The following is a 16,363-nucleotide window of genomic DNA, read 5'->3' on the forward strand; positions in this document are numbered from 1 at the left end:
AAAACCATACTTCAAAAAGAAAAGAGCAAAGAAACTCGATGTGTTGGTTTTTCCAGGGCTACTTTAAATTTTTTTAAATTGTTTTTATCAGAGGCTACTCTTCTATTTTTCTAAACACAATATGTTGCTTTTATTTTATTACAGTCTTGGGAATTGAACCCAGGACCTTCCCCATGCTAGGCAAGCACTCTACTAGCTTAGCTACATCCTAAGCCTCCTCATCATTCATTTCTTCGTATGTGTGTGTGTGTGTGTGTGTGTGTGTGTGTGTGTGTGTGTGTCCATTGCTGTGGAATATACCATGCAGTCAAACTGCTTCTAGTTTAAATTCTAGGAATCTATAAGTTGAAAATGTTATTTTACTTTTATTGTTAACTAGTTATTTCATGAGCAATGTTAACTTTTTTAAAAAATAGGATTTTTATCGTCCTGGGAAGAACTGATTTAAAACTGATGAGACTTGAAGGTGCTTTTGGTATGGCTAACTGTTTATGCCAACCCATGAATATAGTTGAGGTGATCTAATTTGAAAAATATCGTTTATCCTGTGGATGGAGGCTAGATAAATATGAAAAAAATCCATTTTTTATTATGCCTACCTTGAAGGAGAAAGCTTACAAATGTAATAGAAACAAAAAATACATCGTTCTTTCCAGGCTAACTGTGCATTACCGGGGGAAGCTCATACACTTAGTTTTCTGAAGCACAATTATTGAATTTTAAGTTATAATCCTTTAGGGCTTGCACTAAATTTTTATATTGCTCTGGTTGGCTCGCAATTAGATCTACTTTACACAAACAGATGGCAGTGTATACACCTCCCCAGCACAGTCCCTTCTGGCGAGCCTAAGGTAGAGCCGGAAGGACCGGCCCCACGACAACAGTGTCTATTCAGATACTTGCTGATAGCTGGCAATATTGAGCATCAAACCTCTCTCTCTTTTCCATTCTTAACTGAGGAGTAAGTGGGATCTTGTTAAGCATTAAAATGCAATGCACAGAGAGTGACGTTACCGTTTTTTTTTTTTAATCTTCCCCACTCCCCAAATAATCTGATTGGAAGACCTGAGGTTGGCTTGTTCAAATACAGTGGGGACTGTAGATGTGCCACGCGCACACACACCCAATTTTGTTCTGCAACAAGGTTATCAAAAGCCAAACCGAGAAAATTCTGTAGGGTCTAGGATCTGGGGATGGGATGGAGAGGAACCTAGAAATTCCTAGTGAGTATTTTAACCAGGAAAGGTCGCAGATTAGAAGGTGCAAAGTGGCATTTTCCCTTCAGACTGAGGGTCTTGTGAACCCCTTAGTGATGTGAGTCTTAAGATGAAGGTTTACTACCCCTCAAGTGCCTGGCTGCTGGAGGAGGGAGTTAACTAAATGTGATATAAAGTAAAGGGAGTGCGATCTAGACGTCCCTTCAAGAGGTAGGGGAAGAGTAAGGAGGGAGAAGAGAGAAGGGGAGGGAGGGGAGGAAGAAGGGAAGGAGGGAAGGAGAGAAAAGCGGGGACAAAGAGGGACGGGAGAGAGAGGGAAGGAAAGAGATGGGAGGTGGGGTGGCAGAGGGGAGGGAGATGAGTCCCACTGTCCTCCAGGGAGAAATTCTGTAGTTCCTGTTAGTTGTATGCCCAGCCACAACAAAATCTAGACAGTGTTTTCTACTATTAGTGATGCATTGGCTTGGGGTCTAGGGATGATCTCCCTAAATGAGTCTGGTATTCTGACAACTACTGGTGAATACCTGAGTTCAGCTCCCTGCCCGAGATCACGCTGGATGTTAGAGAAGATAGGACTCAGCTTGTTCAAAGCTCTGGGAGGGGAGAGGCTTGAGGGGGATTTAATTACCTGCCTGGGTGAATCGAAATGTCCTTTTAAAGTAAAGAAATCAAGAGAGATTGGCCTTTAATTGTCAAATTCTGCTAGTCAGAGAGGGGTGTTAATTTAAAAAAGTATAGATTGGGTACCCTTCCCCCACTCGTCCTCCCCACGATCAGTCCACAAATGGCATCTTTTCTGTTCGCAGTGTCTTCGGAAGGTTCCATTTACATGGATCGAACGTTCCCTTCTTAACTATGACATCAGATCACCCATTTAGAGTGAGAAAGTCTAGTTGATTGTAGAACTCTGTTCTTCTCCAAAAGCTGTCCATGTCATGGAAGGGCCTCCCGAAATGCCACAAGGAAAGAGAGGAAGACGTGGCAGTCAACATAGGGGGTCAAAAGCAGTGGAGGGAGAGATCCCCGTTTGGAGGAGTGAAAGCATCACCCAGTTCCATCCGTGTCCTCAGGTCTGGTGCAAGCAGGTTCTCAATCCTCACTGTGAGGTATGCCCACATGCTGTGCAGTAGGGTGCTACCTGCTGCTGGTTCTTTGCAGACCACAGGTCCTCACATTGCAGCATCACTTCTTTCCTCCATATAGATGTAAGCTAGGCTTGGAGGCCAGCATCCTGAGGCTTGGGCTGGAAAGCAGGTGTTCACTAAATCTGCATTTGTTTGTAACTCCAGAGGAAGACAAGTGCTGTGGGGTCAGGGGTCTTGCTTCTCAGTCAGCTGGACAGAATACTAAAGACCCAATGTGGGTGATGCATAAAATATGCCTCTGTTGTCACCTGTGTCATCATGCCACCAGGTGCAGGTCAGGGGGAGGTCAGAAGCAAGAGTGACTTTGAAGGGTCCTGGCCCCTGCTGTCAAAATCTCCTGGCAAAGAATAAGGCCAGTGGAGAAGCTGTACTTCTGAAATAATTTGCCAGTTTGGATTGTTTTTCGCCCTCGTGCCTGCAAGTGGTCTCTGCCCCTGACATTTTCCTTTTCTCTGGCATTTTGTCTTTCTAATCACAATTCAAGAACCATCTATCTGGCTGCTGATTCTCTTGCTGTCACCTCCCTTCCTGCCTTAGCCGCTGTCCCAGAGTTTAGGTGCAAAGAAAACATAGCCCAGACCTGGTTGGCTTTGAAGGATCATATTCCTTTAACAACCCTGTTTTAAAACTACAAACAAGCATAACCTGGAACACTCCTATCCTAATCTCTACTAGGACAAATGGTAGCATCTTTGCTGTCGTGACCCATGGTCCCCAAGATTTATTTCTCATTCCTTCCAATCTTCTCCTGATACTTCAGACAAACTCTGGTATTCTGGTAAAACAGGCTCTCTACTGCTTTGGATCTGGGGTGTCTCCTAGCATTGTGATGGTCTGGAGCTTTGGGAAGTTGAACGACTAGTGAGGTGAAATGCAAATCACCTGCCTAGTCAGAGATCTGAGAGACCAGTGCTGAGGAAGTTCCTGAACTCTAAATCCCAGGAGTGCTGTTACTCATAGATTCTGACTTCCAATCTGGGAGAGGACAACACATCACCGGGTGTGTGGCAAATGGGAAGCTCTGCTCAGTAGGGGCGGGACTGAATAGAGAGATAAAGAAGCAAGAAGGGGGTGTCACGGTTTGGGCAGCCACAATAAGAAACAGGACAAAGGGGAGGGATTTCTGCCAAGGAATGGGCTTCATAGTCCTGGAAGAAGGCAAAATTTCTCAGCCACCAAGACAGGGAAAGGAAACTACAATTTCTTTTAGTGTGTGGACTGCTCAGCGATGTAGATCGGAACAGCAGGAGAAGCAGAGAGCACTTGGTGAAGTCAGTCTTACTTTAGAATAAGCTTTAAAAGGTAATGTAAACACTCCTGAGCAGAACTGTATGTTGTTTTAGAAGATGAAGCACTAAATTATATTTCCTCTCTGCCAAATGCTGGAGGTGGAACCCAGAGCCTCGTGTAAGGCAAGCATTCTAATTGCTCAGCTATACCTTCTAACCCGACATTCTGATTTCTTCCTTAAAGATGCTTCTTACCCCCATACAGAACTCCCTGTGGCCCAGGTCCTGCCCTGGCTGACACTTCACCCCCATTCCTTCATAGAAAATGTTATCTATTCTTTGGTTCTCTTCAATTCTCCACCCACCCTCCTCATGCCTCTGCTTCATCCTAGCCTTTCCCTCCAAACATCCCAAAATTATATTCTGTATTTTTAAAGACCACACATTTAACATTCATAATTTTAAATTAGGAAATCAGCGCTTTCCTTTACAGAAGCAAACAATGGACAAGGGAACCCATTCTACAATTCTGTTTGAGTTGTAAGTGCAGATCATATTTCTAAGGAGCTAGCAAGTTCACAGTCACATAGACAATTCTATTTTGGTCTGGATAGCTCGTGATCTATCAGCCCCCCCCCCAACATCTCTGTGTATTCTTGAAGCTTTCTTACTGATTTCAGATAAACGAAACTGAAAAAAAACTGATTTACATATGGGGGAATAACATGGTTCTAAACCATTCAAGCATAGATGAGCAGAATCGCAAATGTAAGTTGAACTTAAAAGCAACGCAAGGCAAGGCTTGTTCCAAAATTCTAGCGTAGGCAAAGAAGCCCTGGTGAACGATGAATTAAATCCAGACTTCTCCTTTACACAGATTTGAGTGGCTGACATTTCTCTTCGGGCTAAAAATGTGTTGCATCAAGAATACAGTGTTGCTGAAGTCCTTACCTAACCTTGCTGGAGGCATTTGGTAACTAGCAAAATGGAGTTAAACCCAGGCATGGAACTAACTTAATCTGTGGTGTTCCTTTTAGCACTCCTAGCTATCGGATGCCTTATCTAACAGTGAAATGAAACCCTCAAGTATGTATGCATGTGCTCGTGCACACACACACACACACACACACACACACACACACACACACACACACCATAAACACACAGCAGGAGGGGTAGATTTTTAATGTGAATCCAGGTTGTGTTCATGTGTTTGTCACAATGATGTCTCGGTGTTGAGAGGAACTGACTCTGAGTTAAAATTAAACAGGCCACTCTAAAGACAAGCTTGAAAAGCACCTCTGCTCTTTTCACCTGTCCAGAGAGACTCTCCTTGAAGAATTTGCAGGAAGATCTGGACTGGGCCCCAAGGGCTCAGGGATGAGGGGGAGGAGAGTGGAGGCATCACTTCCAGTCTGGAGATAGGGACCAGGACAGAATTACAGCTTGTAAAATAAGCCTCCATCAGTCTCCCAGGAGACAGCCAGCTTCTACTTGGGTGTTCCCTGCTTGTTAGCCTCCGTCATAATTGGTCTTTCCTCCCATCCCACGTTGTTGGTTTTCTGTGTGTGGCTTTTGGTGTGAGCGTGTTAGGTCATCAACAAATACAATGAGAGGAGGGAGCTAGAGAGACACACATGATTGTTTTAAAGAAGAAAAGAAAAGGGATAAGAGAGTGGGCAGGAAGGCTGTGAACAGAATGGGGAAGATGCCCCAGGATTTAGGCTTCCAGGCAACCCCTGGAGTGACTGAGAGTATGGGAGTTTTGTAGAAAAGAGCCTAGGCCCACTAGGAGCTAGAGCCCTACTGAGCTCTGTCAGGGACACATCATTTCCTTGCTATTTTTCTCTGCTCTGATATGGAGGTGCCTATCTAGAGCCGATGTTTCTCATATTATTATTATTTTTTAATCTTGTGCTGACATTTCTGTTTGGGAAGACAGAGCATGGGCAAGTGGAGAAAAAGTCCTCAAAAGCAAGCAGAAGCTCCCGAGTGGACCAGACACAAAGGGCTCTCCGCCTTTCTCCTTCCACAGCAGATATTTTCCTCCATCCTGTGTCCTTCCCACACCCCATAGAGGAAAACCTGCCCTGGGGTGGTGAGATGATATTTAACAAAAAAAGGAAGGAAGGAAAGAAGGAAGGAAGGAAAGAAGGAAGGAAGGAAGGAAGGAAGGAAGGAAGGAAGGAAGGAAGGAAGGGAAACAAACATTATTTTTAGTCTAGTCTAAGGCCACTGCCAAGATAAATGCCTTCTTAGTCTAGGAAGGATAGATGGAGCTTTTTGCTCAAAGAGGGTGTGCAGAATAGGTCCTGAGCATATATCATCTTTCCTCACTGTCAAAAGTAAAATAACACAAAAACTTACTAGACCCAGCAAGTCAGTGACCAGAAGAAATTAAACCTAGTGGCAAACTTTTGGTGGCCTTTACCCTTGTTTGTCTGTCTGTCTTTCTGTCTCTCTTTCTTTCTTTCTTCTTCTTCTTCTTTTTTTTTTTTTTTAATTTCCATTTTACCAGAGTCCCTCTGGCTGGTCTTGGTTTCTATGGTACTGAAGTCAGGGCCAGATCATCCCTTCCTCAACAGACACTTCAGGTGTGAATCCTGCCACCACAAGGTGTTCCTTTGCCACAACAGTCTGGGAGGGGTCCTAGAGTGGGTTATTATTTTGAGGGGTGCTGGTGTCTGTCCTGTGAAACAGGACTTGAGGCCTGTGTGTAGATTGCTGCCAGACTGGCTGCAGAGCACCTATGGGTGCTCAATTGCTGGAGGAATAGGGGCATTCTTGGCACTCCCTTTGTCACATACCGTTATTTTTCGGGGGGGGGGAGAGAACAGGATCAGGCAGGGGGTCTGACCTGATGTTGTACCCCTGGCTCCTCCAGAGAGGGAGCCACCCTCATCGCCCCCGCCCCGGCTTACATACTTAGGAGAAGGAAAAAAAAGACACAGTGGCTTCTAGGTACCTCTAAGTACATCCAGGGACAAACGCCTTCCCCTATGCCCCATTAAACCTTAGCTCTCGCTCCACCCCCGCGCCCCACTTTCACATTAAAAGCCCCCCAAAGCACAACCGACTGCCTTCTCTGTATAAAGGCGGGAGGAGGAGGGTGATAAAGATCGGGCGTTTAAATTGGCGATTTGAAAGATTACATCGCTTCACCGAGGGTCTTTCTTTCAAAACTCTTCACTGAATTGAGGGGCCATGACTAGTCCGCACCCGCTCTCAAAGGCCGGGCACCTTTTAATTCCGCGGTAGAGTGGGCTGGGCTAGGTGACCCGGCGCCATCAAAGGCTCGAGGGAAGGCCGTGGGGCGACACTCGTCTAATGACAAGTAATTGACGGATTCGAGGCCTTGCATTACCACCGGAATGGGGGGCATTAATTATTTAAAAACGATTAGCCTCGCCTTGCGTCCTGCAGGCTTCCCACCTCGTTCCAGGAAGGCACCAGCCACACTAGGCAGAGCCTCAGCTTGGAGCGCTGCAGAGGCGTCCGAGTTGGCTTCCAGTGTCCGGAACGTGGGCAAGCAGCCTGGGATACAAAGGCAGCACCAAAGGGTGTGCCTAGGCTCCACTTTCGAAGATGCCCTCATAGCACTGATCCAGAGGGCCGCAGACCATTTCTGCATACTGGGTTCACCATCAGCAGATAGCAATGAAACCTGGAATGGATTCCAGTTAGGGTGACAAGGGAAACCCAACTAGGACTGGGATTCTTCCAAAGCCCTGCATTTAAGGCAAAGACGTATGGAGAACGCGAGTTTAAGAAAGAATTGGCGGGACAGGTAGACAACAGTAAAGATAATGGCTGTTTTCTTTTTCTCCCCCCTCCACATCCACCCCACTGGTGAGCAGCGATTCCTGGGCTTTACTCTTACAAGTCAAATCGTCTATCGAGGAGCCACATCTCTGTCCCCAAAGAGATCTTTTGTGAACCCTGTCCTCAGAAGAGTAGAGTACTGAATTTTCAGCAGGCTACAGTGGAAGCTAGTGTGAGACGAGGTTGGCAACTTCCCTCAGGCAACGGAAAGAAGAGCTTGAGTCTAGACTACCTTCCAAAGTCCTGTTCTACGACCCCTACACGCGCAAGTGCAACACTCCGTATCCTGCTCCTGAAACAAGGCGGCGCGACTGGGTTGTAATGGGAGTGGGAAGGTAGACGACCCCGCAGTACGCTTTGACTTTCCCTCACCGGCCCAGTTCAGGTGGAACTCTACAGCATAAAAGCCAACGCCGCTTCTTGCGAACTAAAGTGACTAAAGGCGCTTTCCCTTTCCCTGCACCGGTTTTGAGCTGCCTTGGTCTGCCGGGATCTGGGAAACAGCATTAGAACACACTCAGAGCTGTAAGCTCCCTGCACTCTGTGACCTCCGCTCCTCCTTCTCCTCCGTATCCTCCCAGCTTCACGCACAAACCGGCGGTCCCCAACCCTAGATTGTGAGGCCAAGGACGCCCTGATGCTCCCCACCCCCACACTCTGCGCGAACCCCAGCTCTTATGAAACTAGCAGCCCACTGTTCGAATCTCCAGCCCGAGTGGCTGCAGGGACAAATCTGATTTCTCAACGCCTCCGGAAACCAAACTCCAAAACTGCTGGGAGTTTTAAACTCCCAGACTCCTCGTTCTTCTAAGTGGCGGTGCAGTCCTGAATCTTCCCACTCCCCTGCAAAAACACTATTTCCCGTCTTCCTGAGCTGGGTGCACCTCCCAATTCTCTCAGAGGCACTGGAGCTTGCTCAAGTGGGGGAGGGGAGGCCTGTGGACCCGAGTGGGGGGGCGGACTCTGTGCGGGGAGCCCGGGCGTGGCCCCCGAGTGGGTGCGCTCCCTACCTGCGGTGGCCTGCGGGCAGGCGGGCGTCGGAGCGTCCTGCGCTCGGAGGGAGGCGGCGGACTGCTCCCAGCCGAGGCATCCCTGCATTTATTTGAGCTCAAACCGAGCGACTGTTGACTTTAGCACACAAAGCAAAGATTTCACTGCCCGCTAGTTTAAAAATGAATATTTTACCAAGATATCGATCAGCGTTATAAAATTCAGTTAAGTACAATGGGATCCTGGAAAAAAAAAGAATAATAAAGGAGGGGAGGCAATATAATATCTGTGCAAATTTGCTGAAGTGTGACGTGGCATGAAAAGTTTACCCTCCTGGAATTCGGATCTAGAATGTTTTTTTCGGTTGTTTACTGACTTTGTTTATTCACAGATCACGGTTGCTTAAACCCCAGCGCGAGGAAGGCGGCGGGCAACAGAAGAAAAGGAGAAGGGGGAGAGCGGCTGCGCCCTGCAATGCATCGAGTTTGGGTGGGAGAAGGAATCCCTGAGCTCCTAAACTTGGAACTGGGGGGGACGGGGGGGTACTGACGTGAGCTGTGAGGAAGACACCAGAAGGGCCGAAAAGCCTCGGAGGGCGCAGCTCCCCGACAACCTTTTTATGTATTCGCACAGAACTATATCTTATCGGCAGGGATCAGTGGAGGGGGGCGCACTAAGTAGTTTAAAACGACCCTCGAACAATGGGCGTGCGATAAGAAACATAGCAGGTTAGGGCAGCGCTTTCAGTCTCCATTGTCCCCCACTCAGCCCCCGGCCCTGCCCCTCCGCTCCTTCGCTACGGGAGCCTTTTATGTGATAATGAAACACATTTCAGGCTGGGCTCGCGACGTGTGTGTCCTGGCCCAGCAAAGAGAAGGCCTGATTGCTGGCCTCGGCCTGCGAATCCCTCCTCCTTCAATTTCTCTTCCTTGTGTTCGGAGGAACAATGTGGCTTGTTAAAATGGGATTTTGGGGATGGGGGTGGGGGGAAGACACACACACACACACACACACACACACACACACACACACACACACACACACACACACACACACGAGCAAGGGAAAGAGGGAAAGGCCAGGCCTGAGGAGGGATGGAAATGAGCAAGGTGTTAGAAAGTGCTCATGGAGGTGGTAAGGCTGAGTGAGGTTCTTGTGGGAGATTCTAGATTGGAATAATTAGGCATAGCAGAGAGGTCAGCGCTAAGCAGCAGCCTCGTATTAGAAACACCTCTGACGCCTGCTTGGGTTTTTAACCAATGTAACTTTTTTTTCCCTTTCCCTGGGAATGGCCCCAAAGTCAGACTGAGGACAGCTTTAAGGCATTAGATGAAAGTCAGTGCGAGGAGGCTCCTTTGCAAAACCAAATTCCTCTAGATTTACCTGTCAATTTGGAGAATCTGGAGAGAGGTAGAAATGGCCGGTGAGATTTTATTTTGGGTCTTTGTGTTTCCCTGGAGGCTCACAAAATACCCATTCAGTTCCTGGGCCACAGTCGTGGTTTGCCTATTTCTATCTGAGCTTCTTGAGCTAACAGACAGCTTTGCGGGGGGCTGGTAGAAGGGAGACACAATTCTTGAGACACTGGGATTTCATTACGTTTGGAGTCATTTGCTAAGCTGCTCTAGGCACCCTTCATCACCTCCCCATCCCCAGCATAACTTTTTAATAGAAGATTTGGAAGTTACCCTTAACTGTGCAATTAAAACCAATTTTAGGACAATATTCATGTTTCCCCAGATTAGGTCATCAAACCCTAGCCTAGCAGGGATTCCCCCCACCTGCTTAACACCTGGGAGAGGGAGACTGGCTGCCATCCGGGCACCACCTGGAGCCAGGCAGTCTCAGTTCCACAGGAAGGTTCAAAGGGAGGCAGGCCTGCAGTTGCTGGGAAGAGCCATGAACCCAAAATTGCTAAATCCAGACTTGGCTCACTGACTAGAAAGGAGGCCTGAGATTAAAAAGCAAAACAGTCAACCTGTAAACGTCTGCCTTTCTCTTGGCATAGCCAGCCCCAGAACCCAAGGGGCCTCAACATCAGCGCGTGTATGCACTCGAGAGCGTGCTTTTGCCTCTGGCTTTAAAATTAAAACTACTGCACTTCCCAGGCACAACAGGTCTGTAATCCTAGCACTGGGAGGCAGAGGCAGGACCCAAACCTGGCCTTTATAATGAGTTCCAAGCCCGTCAGGACCATTTAAGGAGACCTTGTCCCCAATCTCTGCACCTTAATAAAACATAAGTGATATGAATAGAGATGCTGGGATGGTCCGTCAAGAATTTGTGTTCTGCCATGTTTAGTAATATCAACTTCAAAAATTTAAAAAGTGACTAGGAACAGTTTTGTTGTGTTTCCTGACGTAGTTGCTGCATTGTTTAGGGATTGTCTCCTACACACTCTAAAAAGCATTCAAGGAGGAAAGATGGAGGTGTGGCTAGGTGGACAAACATGGGGAGGATGCAGCAGTGGTTCTTACAGGAAAATCCACTCACCTATGATATTTAAATAAAATGTTGGGTAAGAAACAATACTGACACCCCTGAGCTCCCCATAAACCCCCTCAAAAGGAACTCCCACTGCTCTCTCCCATTTCCTTGCAATAACCAATAAATTCGTTTAATTTTGGGAAAGAGAGAGAGAGAGAGAGAGAGAGAGAGAGAGAGAGAGAGAGAGGAAAGGATCCAAGGGGTAAAATTGTCAATAACACTTTAATATAGATTTGTGGAACTCTGGCATTCTAGCCAGAACACACATTTATAAGCCATAAATAAAGCACGCAGAAACCATAAATTAAATCAGACCCGAGACCTGGATTTCACCATGTCCAGAATGGGATGCATTTTTGTCCTTTCTCCTGGTCATTTATACCAGACTCTTACATCATTATTTTTTTTCTCTTTTAAACATCAATACAACCCTCTGGTTTTCTGTTAAAACTACATGGTTTTACACCAAGTCACTCACAAAAGTTTTTTTTTTGTTTAGTTTGTTTGTTTTTTTTTTTTAAGTCAGACTTCTCTGCAACGACAGCAATAGAGAGAGAACAAGAACAAAAATCAAAATCTGCAGGTGCCTTGAGAAGCAGTAGTCTACATAGTGGGAACCAAAGGCTCCATTAAAACAAGTTTATGTGTATACATATATATTTCCATTCCCTTCCCTATTTAGAATGACAGATCAGTGTGGCCCAGCTATTTAGGGACACAGACAGTTAGGTGAGACTGCTCCCTTGGGGCCTTAAGTGTGGTGGCTACTTTTTCCTCAAAGTTCCCCCAAAGTCTCCACTCAGCCTCTCATTTCCCTTGTCCTTCTCCCCAATGGCCAGAGCTAGCCGGGCCTGAAAGCCATCTTCTTAGGACGAGTTCATAATAGGCCTGGAGTACACTCCCTGGTAGTAGGAAGTGTCTGCGGCCAGGGGCGAGGCATCCAGGCCGGCTTTGTTCGTGACTGGGCCCATGGCCAAGCTGCCTGGCATGGGGGAACCGTAGCCCCCAGGGTAGTGCATGACCTGTTCGTAGGCCTTGAGGTCCATTTTGTGGGGCTGATGGTGGTGGTGGCTGTGATGATGTTGCTGCTCGGAGGACATGAGGTTGTTGATAGAGAAGGGGTGGTTGAAGGCGTAATGGTGCTCGGGCTTCAGGTGAGCCTCGGGTGGTAGGCCAGGATGGTGAGGTGGGCCCAGCAGGTGGGCTGCAGCCTGCTGCTGCTGCCCAGGTGAGGGCGCCGGCTCCGGAGGACTCAGCGCAGAGGCCGGTGTTCCCTTCAGCTCGCTCAGGCCACCTCGCTTGTGCTCCTGACACGGAGAAGCGCTGGAATGGGGGGACTCGGTGCCCGCCGGAGTCTCAGAGGCCGAGCCTGCGGCCTCCCCGAGCTGAACCTGAGAAGCCTGTGCCCCAGGAGCGGTCTTCTTGCCTCCGCCACTGCCCGCACCCGCTGCCTCCTTCAGCGCCAGTTGCTTCTCACACTTGAAGCGCTTCTGGCGGCGCAGGTAGCAACCGTTCTCGAACATGTTGCCCGAGTCAGGGTGCAGGGTCCAGAAGGAGCCCTTGCCAGGCTTGTCTGGCGAGCGGGGCACCTTGAGAAAGCAGTCGTTGAAGGAGAGAGAATGACGGATGGAGTTCTGCCAGCGCTGTTGGTTCTGCCGGTAGAAAGGGAAGAGGTCCATGATCCACTGATAGATCTCGCTCAGCGTCAGCATCTTGTTGGGGCTCTGCTGGATGGCCATGGTGATGAGCGAGATGTACGAGTAGGGAGGCTTGGCGTGAGTGTAGCTGCGCCGGTACGTCTTGGGGTCCCGAGCGCGGCTCAGGCCCGCCTGCCCGTACATAGGACTCATGGAGTTCATATTGGCGTAGGGGGCAAGGCCACCCATAGCCCCGGCCGCCTGTCCCCCGAGTGGGCTCAGACTCGGACTCAGGTGCGGTCCCATGCCCGCCACGCCGGCCGCCCCAGCTGAGCCGCTCATGCCCGCCATGGCGCCCGCGCCCGGGGACATGCCAGCCAGCGACGGGCTCATTCCAGCGCCCACATAGGATGACATGTTCATGGAGCCCGCGCTCATGTTGCCGGAACCACTGCCCATAGCAGCCGCGGACATGCTCATGTAAGTGTTCATGCCATTCATCCCCAGGCTGGCGTTCATGTTGCTCACGGAAGAGTAGCCCTGCGGACAGAGCCCGGGGAGGAGACAGGTTAGCACCTAGGCTGAGCTCGCCCGATCCTCTCACCCATAGGTTGTACCCAGTCCCCCGCCTTCGTGCAGGCCTCCGGGATCTCTTTCCCTGCCCAGTGCACCAACACCAAGTCCTCTGGGCCTCAGAGAGTCCCGGAAAGGTGGTAGCCCGAGGGCCAGCGCGTTGCCGTTCTGGGTCTGAGGCTCAGCCTCGCCCTGATTCTAGAACTTTGGAGTCCTGGATCGCCAACAAGTCAGGAGCCTCAAATCCATTTTACTCTCCCTAGGGGCTCCTCAAACCAGCTGGCTAGCACACTGAGTCAGCACCAAGGCCGGAAATCTCCGTTGCTACCCCTGGTCGCCAAAAGCCACCCTTGGAACGTCACTAGGGCAGTCTCAAGTGGAAATCATCTCAGTGTCCCTGTTCTGGGGCTTCATACTGGGACCCGACTCTTTAGTCACAGGGGCGTGAAGCGCAGTGCCTGCACAGAGTCCGGGAGCAGCTGGAGGCATTGCGTGGAGGAGTAAGGAAGGTACGGCCAACTCGGCTAGGAACTGTTAGTGTCCCGGCGACAAACTTTTTTCTCTTTGTCCACTCGTCTTTGATTCTTTGCCTGCACCTCTGTCCCCAACTCCTACCCACCTTCTCTTCTCCAGCTCCCCACCCCCTCACCAGCCGACCTCCCACCCCTCCCCAGCCGCGCGCTGCCAAACATAACTCTGTTAGGATAGTGCGTGGCTCGGCCACGAAGAGGATTTGGAGGCGCCGCAAGTCAATATTTGATCACAAAGTTAATATTATCTCAAGGCTAACAGTGTGTCGTATAAAAAAGAGACCCATTTGAGTAGAAGGAGGGCGGAAAAGGCGGCTGTCCAGGAAGGCTAGAGGTGGGGGGGCGGGTACCGGTGAAGGGAGCGTGCGGAGGCTGGGGACGCGGAGATAGCTGTCACCCCACTTCTCCCTGGCGAAGGCAAGAGCTTACCTCAGGCTCCGCGTAGTAGCTGCTCCAGTCGGATGGCTCGTGCCCTTCCATCTTCACGGCTCCCAGCATACTGGAAGCCGAGTGCATGGCGGTTTAAAATTTAACAGCCACAACAAACGACCAGCAATCAGCCCCCACCCCCACCCTCTTAAAAAAAAAAAAGTCAGCTATGGCACCGTCCCCTCCCTCCCGCCCTCTCTCGCGCTCCCCCTCTCTGCCTCTCTGGGCTCCACTTCCTCTCTCTCCCGCGGCCTGCCGCGGGAGGTAGCTGGGAGTGGGCGGGAAGGTGGCTGGCGGAGGACGGGGCCGAAGAACCCTGGAGGCCGGAACCCGAGGCTCGCCGTCGGGCGTGCACTCCGTCTCCGCGCTCCCGGGGCTGCCGGTGCAGGCTGAGGCTGGCAGTGTCGAGCTGCCGGGAGGCGGCGGGAAGCTAGCGGCGCGGGGGCGGGCGGGGGGAGAGCGAGAGGAGGGGGAGGAGGAGGAGGAGGAGGTGTGGACCTCGCAGCGGACAAGTGCCGCAATGACGTGAGCGGCTGGTGATATAGCGCGGTGCGCTGGCGCGGGCCTCCAATCCCCAGACCCCGGGCAGCCCATTTGAATAATCAGCTCACACTTAGGTGAGAGGAAGCCAGGGCTAGCGCTCCGCACCTGCCGCTGGGCGCCCCGAGCTAGCCCATCTCCCGCTGTCCCCTGCACTACCAAGACCTGGACCTGCAAGCAGGCGCGCTGGCGCCCTGGTGGAGTCCCTTCCTTTGCGTCCACGGGGAGTCTTCCGTGGACCCAGAGACCTGGGATCCGGCCACCCTTGGAGAAACTCAGGTCTCCTGCTCCCGCCCCGCCCCTCCTCATCGCCTGGAGCACCGGGTTCGTCAATCCGAAGGCGCGTACCGCCTTGGTGCCCAGCGAAGCCTAGGCAAGCCAGATTTATTTATCTCGGGTTTCCTCCCTTTCGGTGCACATTCCCTGTCAAAACAACAAGCAGGTGACAGCCAATTTGCAAAGCGCTTTCCTATTTAGAAAAACTGTGTACACACCTTTAACTCGCTGGCCGCTGCTCCAGAGGCCCCTCCCCGTTACAGTTAAGTCCCAGGGAGGCCTCAGGAGGCGCGTAGGACTCGCGTGGTCTGGCCGCCCTGGTTGTCAGCCACCTCAGGCCTTTTTCTGGCTACCCACCTCAGTCGGCCCAGGAAGCCCCGCTTAGCTGCAGCCAATACCCGGGAGACAGGGATTTGCCTCTGACATGAGGGCCTCGGTGTTTCAAGGTTACTTTTCAGTTAAATCCAAGGTGCCCAACGCATTTCGTAACTAAAACAAACAGGGCAGTAGGTGGGGGTAGGGCAGGAGAAAAAAAATCAATATCGGGCCTTATGGGATGACTTCAGGAGGATTTGTGTTCTCTTGCCTCCGAGGCCAGGACTGTTTTATAAAAATTAAAAATTCCATTTTCTTTTCTCTTTAGTCTCTTGGTGTTAAAAAATGTCATTTGAGCATGTTGTTGTCTCATGCCTTTGAGGCAGAGGCAGGCGGATCTCAGAGCAAACTAGGCGGGCCTAGTCTATAGAGTGAGTTTCAGGACAGCCAGGGCTTCACAGAGAAACCCTGTCTCCCAAAACAAACTGGAAAACAACAGAATATGTCATTTGTATTGTTAGTTACCAAAACTAAGGTAAGCCTAGATTTTGGAGTGGAGGATCTTGCAGGCGTTTTTACGTGGAGAGTATTTCTTGGTTCTGGGGATGTAGGGATACAGTCCCGAACTCTTCTCTCTCAGATATGAATGAAGACAATAGGAAATAGTTGTCCCTGGCTCAAATCCAGATGTTCAGTATTTCGTGTGGTGGTAGGAGAGTGAAGCTAGAGGTGGCAGGTACTGGGGTGAGCTTTGAGCGTGGAAGCCTGAATGAGGATCAGATTGGAGGGTAAAGAAAGAGGCCACTTGGGTCTGCATCCTTTTGGATCGAAGATGCATCGTCGCCAGTATCCTTTGCTGTTGAAACTCACATAGTATGGACAGTTTACAGATAAGGCATTAATAAGTCATCTGAAGGAGTGCAGAGCACGAGTCCCTCAAAGGCAAGGCCTGTTTTCCTGCAGAATCTGACTTGTTCATCTAGTGAACACAGGGAACCCAGAGAGATCAGACCCCCAGCATCTCCCCCAGGCCCCACAAGGATGTCTGCAGACTTGGAAAAGAAGGGTGCACATGCTGTTTATAGATGCAGCTGTTTTTCAAAATTAAAAGAAAAAATGCAGCCCCCCCCCACCAGAGAGACAGAGAGAGACAGAGACAGCTCCAAACCCCAG

General features: G+C 50.1%; 1 protein-coding gene and 1 long non-coding RNA gene across 4 annotated transcripts in view; both read right to left on the reverse strand.

Annotated features, from left to right (window-relative positions):
* Nucleotides 1-8,494, reverse strand: part of LOC116902069 — a 55,830-nt gene extending 47,336 nt beyond the window's left edge. Inside the window, exon 1 of the long non-coding RNA XR_004388038.1 lies at nt 8,424-8,494. This is a non-coding gene — a long non-coding RNA (uncharacterized LOC116902069). The remainder of the gene's footprint in view (nt 1-8,423) is intronic.
* A 2,590-nt stretch (nt 8,495-11,084) lies between these two features.
* Nucleotides 11,085-15,276, reverse strand: Foxa2 (forkhead box A2). 3 transcript variants are annotated; one of them, XM_032904359.1, is made up of 3 exons: nt 15,094-15,276; nt 14,060-14,129; nt 11,085-13,067 (listed from the first exon to the last, which is right to left on the reverse strand). In XM_032904359.1, exons 2-3 carry the CDS (start codon nt 14,126-14,128, stop codon nt 11,757-11,759), a joined length of 1,380 nt encoding a protein of 459 aa, XP_032760250.1. In that variant the 5' UTR covers nt 14,129; nt 15,094-15,276; the 3' UTR covers nt 11,085-11,756. The 3 variants fall into 3 exon arrangements, with proteins under 3 accessions (XP_032760250.1, XP_032760251.1, XP_032760249.1); XM_032904360.1 differs by lacking the exon at nt 15,094-15,276 and adding an exon at nt 14,771-14,849; XM_032904358.1 differs by lacking the exon at nt 15,094-15,276 and having other exon boundaries at nt 14,060-14,203.
* Nucleotides 15,277-16,363: the final 1,087 nt, after the last annotated feature.

The sequence above is a fragment of the Rattus rattus genome, chromosome 5 (genome assembly GCF_011064425.1).
Source record: "Rattus rattus isolate New Zealand chromosome 5, Rrattus_CSIRO_v1, whole genome shotgun sequence".
Classification (NCBI taxonomy): Eukaryota; Metazoa; Chordata; class Mammalia; order Rodentia; family Muridae; genus Rattus; species Rattus rattus.

Excerpts from the sequence above, each read along its gene's own strand:
- Foxa2 (XM_032904358.1), bottom strand. The coding sequence starts at position 14,146 with ATGCACTCGGCTTCCAGTATGCTGGGAGCCGTGAAGATGGAAGGGCAC. Across the intron at positions 13,068-14,059 it reads GCTACTACGCGGAGCCTGAG|GGCTACTCTTCCGTGAGCAA; the intron begins GTAAGCTCTTGC and ends CTCTGTCCGCAG.